The sequence below is a fragment of the Lonchura striata genome, chromosome 22, assembly GCF_046129695.1.
Source record: "Lonchura striata isolate bLonStr1 chromosome 22, bLonStr1.mat, whole genome shotgun sequence".
NCBI lineage: Eukaryota > Metazoa > Chordata > Aves > Passeriformes > Estrildidae > Lonchura > Lonchura striata.
The window spans coordinates 2,556,662-2,569,746 of NC_134624.1; the positions used below are offsets into that span (position 1 = coordinate 2,556,662).

The following is a 13,085-nucleotide window of genomic DNA, read 5'->3' on the forward strand; positions in this document are numbered from 1 at the left end:
CTTGTGAGTGTTCCTTAGAAAAGTGAATAAAGCAGCCATTTGCTTGCAGGAGGGTGCTTTGTGTGAATAACAAACCTGTGAGAAAGATGGAAGGAGTCTGTGTTATTGGGAATTTGGGCATTACAGAAGCAGCTGGGCTGAAGGGCACGAGGAAGAGTGGAAGAGTTCCAAACACAAGAGCAGTGTGCAGGTGCTGTGTGTATTCTGTTTGCTGTCACAGAGGGACTTATGCTCCTGCTTCTTCAGGCAGCTCAGTCCTCCCACACAGGACATCCCCAGCCCCGCTCCAAAAGCATTCAGGGATGAACCAGCACCCTCAACACATGGGAGTTGAACCCAGAGAGGTGAAGGGCATGCCCAGGGCCATGCAGAGAGGTCGTGGCAAAGCTGGGGAGGACACAGTCCCCCAGCCCATCCCGGATTTCCCAATCCCAGGGCTCTGCATGCTTCCCACGATGCTCAGCCCCGAGCTGAGCCAGATTTCACTGAGTCTTCAGCACACATGTTCACGCTTTTTGTTCTCACATCAGGCCTTCAAGGGAGCCCTGATGAGCTCATACTGGTGTTCTGGGAAAGGTGATGTTATCGAAGACTGGTGCAGGTGCGACCTCAACGCCTTCGATGAGAACGGACTCCCCAACTGCAGCCCTCTGCCTCCGCCTGTGTACGTATCCCTGTGGGCCCTCTAGGCATCACCAGCCCCTTTTCTGTGGGTCACAGCCCCCAGAACCACCCCATTTCCCAGGGTCTCAGCCCATGGGCACCTCCTTCTGCACCCTTGGGCCTGGGGGCTGCAGTCCAGCCCTCCTCACTGTGTGACTGATGTCTTTAGGATATCCTGGCTCTGGCTGTGGCCCTGGAAGGTTTCCTTATAGATTTTCATCACCTGATTAGCAGGGCTTGTAGAATGGGATTTCAAATGCTGAAAGAAATGGAATTACAGTGCAATTCATTGTGGCTTGTCAGAGCAAGAGCAAATCAGGAGCAAACTGATGGGGAATTAGCTGAGAAAGCAGGAAGACTGGCTCCAGCAAGCCACAAGGAGCAGAACACCTTCTTAGTGAGCCAATATCCTCGGAGGGGATTCATTTCCCATCTCGAGTCCAGCAAACATGCTGTGTGTTTGGAGCCGGACTCTCCATGGCCCTGTACTTGGTGTTGTCATCTACCCTGGAGCAGAGGGAGTGGACGCCTCTGCATTAGCACAGCCAGGAGCACACAGCTCCTCTGCCTTCATCCCATCCCACTCGTTCCTGCTCTGGGCAGGAGCTCCTGCACAGCTGCCCTGTTCTGCTCTCACCCACGCCCCTCAGAGGTTTGCAGCTGAGTGAATCCACGCTGCTTCTCCCCCTCTCTCCCTCACCTTTGCTCACTGGTGATTCAGACCTGACCCTCTCCTCCTGTGGACTCAGCCCTGCCGGGTTTCAACAACCTGCATCTTCTCCTATTTTCCTCCTGGGGTTCTGGTCCTTGCTCAAATTGATGAAGTTCAGCAGCTCTCCCAGACAGTGAAGGCCCCTTTAGATGAGATATTTGGGGCTGCATGAGCTTATCTTCTCCAGGAGCAGCAGGAGGCTCCCAAGGGCATACACTGCAATAGGCTGGACTCAGCTTTTTGATGCTCACGAGCCTGCTCTACGCCTGTGACCTCTCTCCTTGGGGCTTTGTAGGCACACCTACCTGCATGTGGGGCCGTGCTGCTTAGAGATGTGGATTCCTCCCCAAAAAGGGAACTCATGTCTTGTTTTCTCTCTGTCTCCCACCCAGCCTGCGGCTCTCCCCCAGCGTGGAGCCCTCCAGCACCGTGGTGTCTCTGGAGTGGCTGGATGTGCAGCCTGCCATCGGGACCAAGGTGTCAGATTATGTCCTGCAGCACAAGAAGGTGGATGAGTACACAGACACAGACCTTTACACAGGTGGGTGTGAGGGAGAGCAACCTCCTCGTGGTGCAGAGGGCTCCTGGTGATTCTTCCTGTGCTCCACATGGCTGGGAGCAGCTGCTTTGGTGGAGAATAGAGCCAAGGTGTTACATGAGGTATCAAACCCACTCCATTTAGGAGAGGTTTCTGGAATCTTCTGCAGACATGACTGTTTGAGGGGAAAGGGAATTACAAAAACACAGTCATGCAGAAGGAAATAATTTCTTCTTTTTGAGAGCTGTGATTTGGAGTTTCTGAAGTGGGTGTTGATCTGATCAGTCTGAAATGTCACAGGGTGGTGGTTGTGTGGGGAAGGTTATCCCTCAACAGCTCAAGAGCTTTACTGGTCTGTTCCAGTGAGTGACCAGTGACCCACCTTTGAAAGGACATTTTCAGTTGTCTTGCACACCTATCAAAGGAACTCAGAACCTGCAATATTTAGGGTGATCATTTAAAGAGCACAAAATTTCTCCAGAAGAACCTGGGTTGGAGTTTAGTTCTCAGACTTGTACTGAGTGCTCTACGCATTAAAAAGGCTTTGTCAGCAACTCAATCCATGCTCCAGGGGCTGCTGGACAAGGCAGAGGGCTGTGAAGGATGGGACTTGATTTGGGTGAGTCAATAATGGATTTCAGAAAATAGGACTTGAGACCCTGAGTGATAGCAGTGCTGCAGGGAAAGCCAGGCAGAACCTACTGCTTTTTGCTTCAGGATTTTGGATGCAGTTTTTTAAAGAAGCTCACAAAAGTTGTCAGGAGCAGCTGGGCAGTTGATGAAAGCAGACATTTTCCTGGGACAGGGCTGGTGTTGGAGTACAGAACCTCACAGTCCACATGCAGATTTGCATGGGCTCCCAGGGCACCCTGGCAAGATGTTTAGCTGTATTTCCCTCTTTGGAAGACAGGCTCAGGAAGATAATTTAGAGCTCAAAGCCACAGGGAAGTTTCCACCCTCTCTGTTCACCTCAAGCCAATCTATTCTGCTTCTGCAGCGTAGATGCCACCATATCCAAAAATCATGTGCTACAAAAGGTGTCTCTGCTGCAGAGACCCAGATCCCCACCTCCTGGGGGAGGTCCAGCTCTTTGTGGAGAGCTCTGCAAGAAGGAGCAGGGGTCTCCACAAGCAGGAGACCTGCAGGAGGTCCCTGGCTCATACACCAGTCCCATCCCTCAGGTTCTCCTACATCCTGCCAGCATTCCCTCCCAAAGCTGCCCGATGTGGCCATGGACCCTGGGTTATGTCTCTGGTTTCATGGCATGGAAAAAGGTTTGTTCTTTATCTTGGAGGGGCACATTGCAGCAATGGAGAAAGAAAAAAAGCCACTAAAGGAGGGGCTTTGTTGTGGATGGGGATTCCAGATTGCTCACACATCAGTCAGGTGAGGCCAGACCAGGGAAACATGGGGTTTCTCCTTTGTAGTGGCTGGATCTTTGCCTGGCAGCCAGATAGGAAATACAGATTAATATTACTATTATTATTATTTTCCTTTTATGACTGCCATGTGTTTGACAGGCAATTGAATTCATTTCGGGGAGCTTCCCTCCCCTCTGTCTGCTCTGGGGGACTGTTTGGGACAGAATGACCCTATTAACAATTAAAGAGAAAAGCCAATCCTAAATCTCTCCCTTTTTTTTTTCTGTGTTGTTTATAACCAAACAACATTCCTGCCTTCATTCCTTTCTTACCCTACAGGCCTCCAGATGACTTGATTCCTTTAAATACCTTGTGTAGGTTTGCAGAGGTGCTGACTGCTACAGCTCTCTACAGCCAAAAATCCTGTCCTGGATATCCTCTGATCACCATCACCCACCCATCCTGCTGCACCACAGCTTCTCCCATCTGAGCAGCATCCACAAAAACAATAACTCAGCCTCAGAGGGGGAGTCTTTGGGAGGGGAGTGTGGAATATGAAATTTGGATGGCTTTTGATGCTTATGGGCAGATCTTCCTTCCCCATCAGTCTCCCAGCTGCTGGCAGGGAGGAGCAGGTTGTTCCCATTGCTGGGAGGTACATCACAGGTATTTGCAGAGTGAGCCAGTTCTGGGCTGGGAAGATCTGGCCAGGTTGTAGGGCTCTTGAGGATGCTGCCACTCATCCCTTGGAACTCTTGGAGTTTAAATGAGTGGGTTATTTATACGTGGACAGTGGTTTTGTTTGCTTTATTCCAGTTGTAGACATTTCTTATTGGGATTCGTGGTACTGACGGGCTAGAGCTCTGCCAACCTGTTCTTAGTTCCTGTGGTAAACTAGGTGGTACCTGGTCCCAGCCTCACCTGCCTTCTGCCTTCCTCCTGCCCTTCAAAAGCCTCCAGCCTCTCACCCTTGCAAAAATCCTTGGTCTCCACCTTGTTCTGCAACTGGAAGATGTAACCATTTATTGTAAATGCAGGCAAACCCTATGGGAAGAAATTATGATGTCTGACTCAATTCAGAAGGTTGAATTATTTCTTTATTATAACTGTGCTAAAATACATTAATATATTATATAAAAGGAGGATACTAAAACTACATACTACTTTATCTGACTCTAACACAACTTGTGACCCTCTCTCTCGAGTCCATACACAGGTGGATTGGATTGGATTGGATTGGATTGGATTGGATTGGATTGGATTGGATTGGCCATCAGGCTCAAACAATCCTCACCAGAATTTAATTAAGCACTCACTCCAGGTAAACAAATTTCCAAACACATTCCACATAGGATAAACAAGGAGCAGAAATAGAAATTGTTTTCTCTTTCATTTCTCTCTGTGCACGTCTATGAAGAATCTTGAGAGGGAGAGAAATGTGCTTGCCACAACCATCCCTTGAGCCAGAAAGCATTTGTTCCTCTTCCTCTTGGAGCAGAGTCAGGAGGGAGTGCTGAGACTGGTCTAAGTGGGTCCCCTGTGCTCCCTGCTGGGCTCCACATGAGACAGGGATGCTGCAGGACGGGCCAAAGGGAGCCAGGAGCCTGCGTGGGCCGGTTGCCCTCAGCTGTATGAGGATTTTTAAGAGGCTTGTTACTGGTGCTTAGAAAAACACAGCCCTTGGCCCATCTGAGGCGGAGAGGAGGTGAACTTGTGTGTGAAACAAACCACGCTTTCAACACCAGCGCGCGGCGAGCGAGCGGCTCCGCGCTCGGGAGCCAGCCGGGAAGACGAAGAGCAATTACATCCCAAACTGTTTATTAAAACTTGTGGAAATTACTCATAACTCCATGTGTGCGACAGCTTTGTAGTTGAGTGATGCTCTTTGTTTGAACGTGGGGCTCTCGGAGAGGGCGTGAGCCACATGTGTGTGTGTGTGTGTGTGTGTGTGTGTGTGTGTGTGTGTGTGTATGTGTGCACGGCCAGCCCGCCAGCGCATTATGTCATGGACCAAGCAGGCGCTGCACTTGAGAGAGGGAGAGGGAGAAATGTGTTTTACAGGGTGAGGTACAAACTGAAATGGCTGTGAACATCTGGAACTGATATTAGGCTTGGAAAATGTTTTCTGTCACTCCAACACTCCTCTGGAGGAAGGTTTCTGAAGTTAAGAAGCTCCAAAGGGGATGAGGGGGAGGGATGAGGGGATAACATGGCTGTGATGCAAAGTGCTTTTCATGTCTCCATTCTCTAAGCCAGGCCGTGTCCCTGCATCTGCCAGACTTGGCACTTGGGCTATCACCACTTCTCTTGGTTTAGGAGGTCCCTTGGGCCAGCTGAGGCCCCTTACCTGAGCCAACCCTGCATGGGAAGTGCAGCATCTTCCAGCCTGTGCTGGAAGACAGAAGGATCCTTGCCCTGGTTTTAGCATTGGGAGCTAGGGAGCTGAGCTGGGAGGCCTTGTCTGAAAGCTGAAGGGTGAAATCCTCAGGAGGGAACAGGCAGACCTATGCCTGGTTTAACAACACCTGGACTTTCTCTGATGGCCACCTGGGAGGTCGTACCCACCTGCATTTGGGGAGGCTGCTTTGAGTTTGTGTAATGCAAGGTTTAGAAGTAAAAAAGTGCTTTGAATGTGTTTTTAGAACATTTTGGGGGATGGTTGGAGGAGGAGGAAGGGCTGGGCTTGGCTGTATGATGGATTGGAGTTTGTGGGTTGGGCTGTGTTGCCCCTGGGGTGGTGGCTGTGTTGCTGCTGCGATGTTCTCAGTCTCTTTCTCAAAGTTCTCTCTCTGGTGCAGTTTCCTTCCCCTTGTGCCCACATCTCTGTTGCTGCTGGATCTCTGAACACCCATCTCTGGGGGCCTGGGGGAGCTGCCATGTGCCTGCACAGAGCACGGTGAGGAGGCTGGAGAGGGGATGGTTTGAGAGCTTTGCTGGTGATAAATCAGACCTTGCACATTCTGACATAGGAATGGACTCTCCCTTAATCTGCACATGGAGGGGACCAAACAAGACAAAGGTAAAATTCCTTCCCTGAGGTCACAGGAGCTGTGAGTTAATCTCAGCATGGGGCAGTGCTCACTTGTGAGGACAGAGAGGTGCAGGTCCTGGATCCCCCAGCTTTGTGCCCTGTCCTGTGGTCACTCCTCCACGGACCCTCAGGCTGACCACTGAGCCAATCTGCATCCCCCAGTCTTTCACCACCACGGGGGTGAGCAGACCTGGATGTGAGCACAGCACAGGCAAGAGCTGCATCCTTGAGCATGAATCCACCTCTTCCTGCCTGTGCTTCAGTATCAAGGTGGGTTCAGCTGGGAAGATGCAGAGAAACAAACATCACTTGCTGGCCCCCTGGTTGAGGGTGACAGCAAGTGTGAATGAGCTGTTGTGCCAATGCACTGCTGGCTCTGTGCTGCTGATGGCAAATCACACAAGGATTGGAAGGCTCTGCCCCTCTCCCAGCCCTTCCTCTTCTGTCCTGCTCTGTGCTGGCTCCCACACTGGTTTTGCCCCTTTTCTGTGGTATTTCACAGCTTTGTGTGTGCTGACAGCTGAATTGGGGTAGCTGGGGACATTGTGGGGTTTTGGGTGAACAAAGTGTACAACAAACAGGTAAACAGCTCACCTGCTTCTATACAGCACTTAGTGTGGATGCCATGTCCAAGCAGCACAGGTGAGATCTCTGCAGAGACTCCCAGGCTTTAACTCTGAGGATGTCCAGGGATCCTGGCTGCTCTGGGGTTGTTTTGCTGGGGCAGTGACCACGTTCATAAGAAGAAATAGTCCTCATGCAGAACAGCTTGTAATCCTCAAAGAAAGGAGAACAGGAGCACAGCCTGCTGAGTGAGCTTGTTGGAGACCTCAGAGCAGGGGAATGCAGCATCTGGCAGCTAATTCAGAGCCTTCTGCTGTACTGGGACCCTCGAGACACAGGACTGTGGTGTGGAGCAGAACCAGCAGGAAACCTGGGAAGGTGTCTGGACGCCAGACAGGGCAGGAAGATGTGCAGGAGTGGAGAGAATGGTTCAATAAAACCTGTGCACATCACCATGCTGGCATTACAGACTGCTCTGGAGCAGAGCTGCTCTGCAGAAGAGCCTGTGCTCAGCATCATGTCTATAAAAGAAAGAGGTCAGCTCAGAAGGCTGAGTGTTTTGTACATTTGCATGTTGTACTCTGAATTGAGGCTCGGGAGTGTGTTATTTATAAATAACTTCACAGTTGTGACATGTCTGGATGGCTGGGGATGTATGGATATAGCTATGGCAACCAGCTCTTCCAGACACCCTCTTGTGTGCAAGCTGTGCTGCTACTGCTCCGTGAAAACCTGGGCTAGGCTGGGAGGAGAGGAGAAAAGACTGTCTGGCCAGAGCAAATCCTGTTCCTGTCAGAAAGGAGTCAGTGCAATCTCCATGAAACCACTTTGCACTCCCATTTTAAGCCTTAAAATCATGAGTGCTGACTGACAAACTGACCAAGAGCAGCAGGAGGAGCTGGCACTGCCCTTAGAAAGCTGTAGGAGCTTGAGGTCCAGCCAGGAGCTGGGTAAATACGTGAACATTGCCTCTGCCTCTTCTGCAGCTAACACATGGGTAAAGATGTTTTCAACACCCAGAGTGCCCTTCTTGAGTGCTGAATCCACTTCACTTGTTAGCAGAAGGAGAGATGATTCAAAAAGAAGCCTTTGAAGTGAAGGTCAGGTTTTTGGAAGCTGCTTCCTGGATGTGTTGTGTAATAGAAACAAGCAAGTGCTTAATTTTGGCCATTACCCTCGCTGTGAAGCTCAGATTTCTTTCTCCCTGGGACAGCTATAGTTATTTCCACTTACCAGTGTCATTTTTGTATCCTGGAAAGCAGAAGGGAGGTGGAGGGTTCTCAACTCTCAATTAGGGTTGAGTCAGTTGCTGAAAAATTTCATTAATTCACATTTCCATATGGTTGTTCCAGGGGTTTTTTATTTTTATCTTCCCAGACACCTTTTGGCCAGAACTGGGCATTATCTTTGCTTTCTCCCAAATCACTTTATAGGTGGAGACCTGGGACCGTCTGCCCTTTTCCTGCTGTCTGCAGAGGATGGAGCAGCCTGGCTGGTGCCACGAGTGTGTCATGCACTTCAGGAGCACCGTGTTTGCCAAGGGCTTTGCGCTGTCTGCTCAGAGCTGCCTCTCCCTCAAGGACAGCTGTAGCTGCTCCCTTCTAGCTAAGAAGCCTCTGAACTTCTTACATGGCAGTTAATGAGGCCAGTCGTGGAGTTTTTTTACTAGTCTGTAATTTTATCCTCTAGGATTAAGTTTCTCCTGATCTGGAAAAGTCAAGGCCACAAATCCATCTTGTCAGAAAGCATCAAAAGCCAAGGCTGCTAACACAGCCAGACGGGTAACGGCATGTGAGTGCAGAGCAGTGGAACTTTTTCATGGGAGCCTTTATTGACTAGACAGGCTTTTTTAATCAATAAACTGTGGCTGGAATTTGGAGGGAAGCACAGTCTGTGTTTGCAAAGCTGGTGCTTGGCAATGCAGCCCTGAGCTATGTGGAAAATACAGGCTCTGGGGCATCTGTGGATGCAACACAACCTACTCTGGGAGGAAACTTGGGCGTTCTCACTGAGCAAAGAATCTGGGTCTTCCCTTTGGATGGGCTCTCAGTGACACCCAGACTGAGATCCTCTGCCAGGGTAGGATCTTCCTGGAGATTTTGCATGTTGCTCTCATTCTAACCAAAGCCTGGGATGATATCCTGAATGGGATGGGGAATCTGCTTTCCAGTCCTCTGGCTGCAGTTGAGGTTTCCCATGCATTCAGTGTTGTCAGGTGGCTGAAACACAATCCCAAAAATTTAGCCAGGGTCCCTCCACACTTTTCTGGAAGGAAATAAGGATAGAAAAGAGATCCAAAGAGGCACAAAGAGTGCCTCGGCACAGCCTATTCTGTTTGAAACCTCTCAGCCCCAGCACAGGAGGTGCTCTTGGGATGTTGCAGTTGTCCTGTGCTGTGATCATGTCTGGTGCCTGCTCTGTCCTGCCAGCATCAGCTCTGCTCTAGTATTCACTATTCCTCATGCATGTCCCTGTTCAATGAACATGGTGCCACCAGCCCTCCCCCTCTGCCTCTGCCAGGCTGGGCTGGGCGCACTGTGTGCCCTGAGAACCTCTGCTCACTAAAAAGATGGGGTCTCCTCTTGTTGGGCAGTGGCTCAAGGTGGGGTCTGTCATCTATTCCCCACGTTGTTCCAGTGTGAGGGAAGTTCAGTAAAAATGAAGAGGGATTAAACCTGAGTCAGGGGATTTGCCAATTAAAATATCTGCTCCTCCTGCAGGTTTCATATGCTACAAGAGAGACCCTCCCCATCTCCCCTGTGACCCCTTCCCAGTTTGTTCAGCTTGCCAGGGATTGAGAACTGGCTCTTAGAAGTTGAGGGGCAGCTGGGTCTAGGTTACATTTGGTGCTGTTTAGATAGGATAAACCTTTCCTGCCTGTAATTGGGTGATTGGGCTTGTGAGGTTTCCCAGATATTAATCTGGAGACCCTAGAGGGGGTCAGATTAGGTTATGGAGACATAATAGGAAATACTGCTCTGGCTAGTTTGGGTTATGGGGGACAGGGTGGATACTCTGCAGCATTCCCTGCTGGGTTCCCTCTAATGGGGCCTGCATGGTGGGGTCAAGGAACAGGCTTATCTCAGCATCAGGGTGACCTGGGCTTTGCTGGGAGCGACTCTCTGTGAACTCTGTAATCCTGCTCTTCCAGAGGACAGGACCATGACCCCTCCTTTGGAGAAGGGAGGGGCTGGTAGTACTGGGGCTCGTTCACAGGGGAGAGGGTGTCTTTTTTCAGATGGGTGTCACATCCCCAAGATCCTTGGGAAAGAAAAGCCTTTGTACTCTGAAGTGGTTGGACCAAGTAAAGATGTTCCTCATTGATCCCCCAAGTAGTGCCAGTAGTGGGGAAGGGGTTGATGCAGCCCAGAGGGGATTGTTTAGTGAGCATTTAAGTGCATCTCTGTCCCACATGAGAGATGTATTTGAGGAAGGGTGTCTGTTGATCTAGTCAGAGTCAGTGAGATGAGCTTGTCCCTGTGGGCCACGTAAGTGTTTTGGAGCTGTCCTGGATAGGAACCTGCACTGAAGCAACGTCCCAAGGTGTCCTGGAGAAGGGGGAGCCACCCAATTTGTGCTGCATTGGTTACGAGAGTTAAAACCCCCTCCTGTTCCTGCTGTGTTCTCCTCCTGTGTTTGGGAGCAGGACACAAGTTCTGCAGAGACAAGCCTGACTGCAGGCACCAGTCTGCAGCACTCCTTCCAGCCCTCATTTCTTTTTATTAACAGTGAGATGACAGATATGGGATGGTCATTAATTTAATGAAGGATGTTTCTGATCACAACTGCAGAAGCAAGATCCTGAGGTTTTCCATGGTGGTCTGATGACTCACCCTGATGAAATAGGGTGAGGCTGGGATGGGAAATACCTCACTGGAGCTTGGAGTATGGCAATGGCTCTTTCCACAGAGCAGCCAGGCTTCTACAGTCATTCTGCCAGCCTTGGCTGGGCTGTCCTAGCACCTTCCCAGTATGATGATTACCCCCACTGGGAAGAGCTGGATTTCAGCTCCAGAGATACCCGTGGACCCAGCAGCTGGGTGAGGCTCACTGCCTGTTTCCCTGGTTATGCCCTGACTACCTGCCTGGGGTGATGGTGGACTCAGGGAATGCTGAGGTGTGGCTGGGGGACCCCATTCCCTACCACCCCTTTTGTGACACACTCAGGAGGGCAGTGCAGGCTGGGCTGTGAGAGGAGAGCTTGTGCAGTGTAACAGATAATACCTGGCTTTCCTTTATCCTGTTCTGTCATCTGTAGAAGTCAATAAATCTCACCAACTCCATTGTTCAGATTAGGGAACTGAGGCCAAAAATCATGTGTGGACTCTAAATCCAGAAGAGCCAGTTAAGAGCAAGGGCTTTACAATTCATGTAAAATTAACATTTACTGTGCTGGCCGCTTTCAAGCAGTTCAACTCTTTGGCTGCAAGTTTTTTCAGATCTCAGCTGAGAGTTCCTGCAGAAAGCCTTGCAGTTGTCATGGTAGATGGGGAGTGTCAAACACAGGTGGTTGTGTCCATCCAGCTGGGACAGAGCGAGCAGGAGGGATAGGTACCCCCAGCACCACGGAAACCATCGTGTCTGCCCCACCCTGATGCTGAGCTTTCATCAACAGGACATGGCCACCCCACCTGCCTGCCCTGGCGTGTGCCAGACCCTCTGGGACAGTGTGCAGTGGCTGCAGGGATTGTTCCTCCTCAGCATCCTGACTTGGTTGTGGGTCTTCCCACAGCCTTGTAGCTGATGGAGCTCTGTTGGATACCCCCAGGATGGTGGGATGGCGCCTGTAAGCACAACCCCATCTCAGAACCCTCTCCTCTGAGGATAAAGGCATGAGCCCATTGTCCCCTTTTTGAAGTTAAGGGATTTTCTTTGATATCTCCCAGACCTTTTACAGTGATGAGCTCAGAGGAGCTGCAGTAGATGCTTAAAATTGGGTGCTGCAGCCCTCAAACCTCAGGAGTGGCTGTGCATTCCCTTCCCAGGGAAGCTGGGAGGATTTTTGGGGAGCTCCAGCTCCCAGCCTGCCTGCTCCCTCCCGTCCCCAGAGCAGGCAAGGCAAGTCAGGGCTTCTTGGGAACTGGAGAGAGGAGTGCATGAGGCAGAGAGATGGCCTGTGACAGGGGAGGGGACACTGGAAAGCCACCAGCTTGCTGGGATAGTGCCAGGGGTGGGTGGCTGGACAGGTATGCAGCTGTGTGAGGGTGGGCTGCTCAGCATCTGCTGTGTCCTCCAGCTGCAATCAGCTGGAATGTCCATGGGAACACGGCACTGGGACCAGCCCCACTCTGGGTCTGCCAGCTCCCCTTGACTCCCAGCCCTGGGCTCATCCTGCACCCTGTGTGTTGCAGGGAGGTGCTCTGCCCACAGAATTGAGATCTGGAAATAATCTTCAACCAGAGTGTGAACTTCTGGGGCTTGAGAGCAGCCAGCATAGTGACTTAACAGTGCATGAATTTAGAGCCCTTACTCTTAACTGGCTCTTCTGGATGTAGAGTCCACACGTGATTTTTGGCTATTCCTGCTGAGCACCTCAGTTTCACATTCTGAACAGTGGAGCTGCTGGGATTTATCAGTTTTCCTCCTCTGAATGGTCAGTGGTGGGCATAGAGTGCTGTGGGTGCAAAAGCTGGGCAGCAGGGTTGGGGTGGGAAATACCTTCTTCCCTGTCCCTGTGCTCATCCTCAAGCACATTCCTTTTATCTGCTAATAAATATCAGTCATAAAACAATCCAGATGTATCCATAATCCTGTTAGAGCCTTTGACTCTTGCTCCTGTGACTCCCGGCAGCTCTAATTACGGATACTCACGCCGGTGATTAATGGCTTGGTTCATCCTCAGTGGCACCAATTTTTTATGTGCAGCCCGATTTCGCCCCCACAACGATTTGTGCAAGGGGGGAAATAATCCCTGTTAAAAACCAGCAGCACAGAAATGTGGTGTTGGCATTGTGCCTCCATCTGGCCCTTCTGCATCCTGTCCATCCCCTCACTCATCTCTCCCCCGGCCTTTTATCTCCAAGAGAACGACCCTAATTGCCTCACGCTCTAATTTTGCTGCACTGTGTCCCATAAATCACCCAGACACGTGGAGCATTTTCCTGCTCCTTAACAAAAGGAACGGGATTTTCTCCTCTGCTGCAAGTTTTACAGGTGACTAATTGCATCAAGGCACCTTTGAAGCAATGACTTCATCAATTGCTCATCCTGCAGACA

The 13,085-nt window shown here is 50.6% G+C and overlaps 1 protein-coding gene across 1 annotated transcript in view; it reads left to right on the plus strand.

Annotated features, from left to right (window-relative positions):
- Positions 1-13,085, plus strand: part of ASTN2 (astrotactin 2) — a 334,716-nt gene that overhangs the window by 252,511 nt on the left and 69,120 nt on the right. The window contains exons 18-19 of the mRNA XM_021551387.2: positions 531-664; positions 1,768-1,916. Of these exons, the coding sequence (XP_021407062.1) occupies positions 531-664; positions 1,768-1,916 (283 nt within the window). The remainder of the gene's footprint in view (positions 1-530; positions 665-1,767; positions 1,917-13,085) is intronic.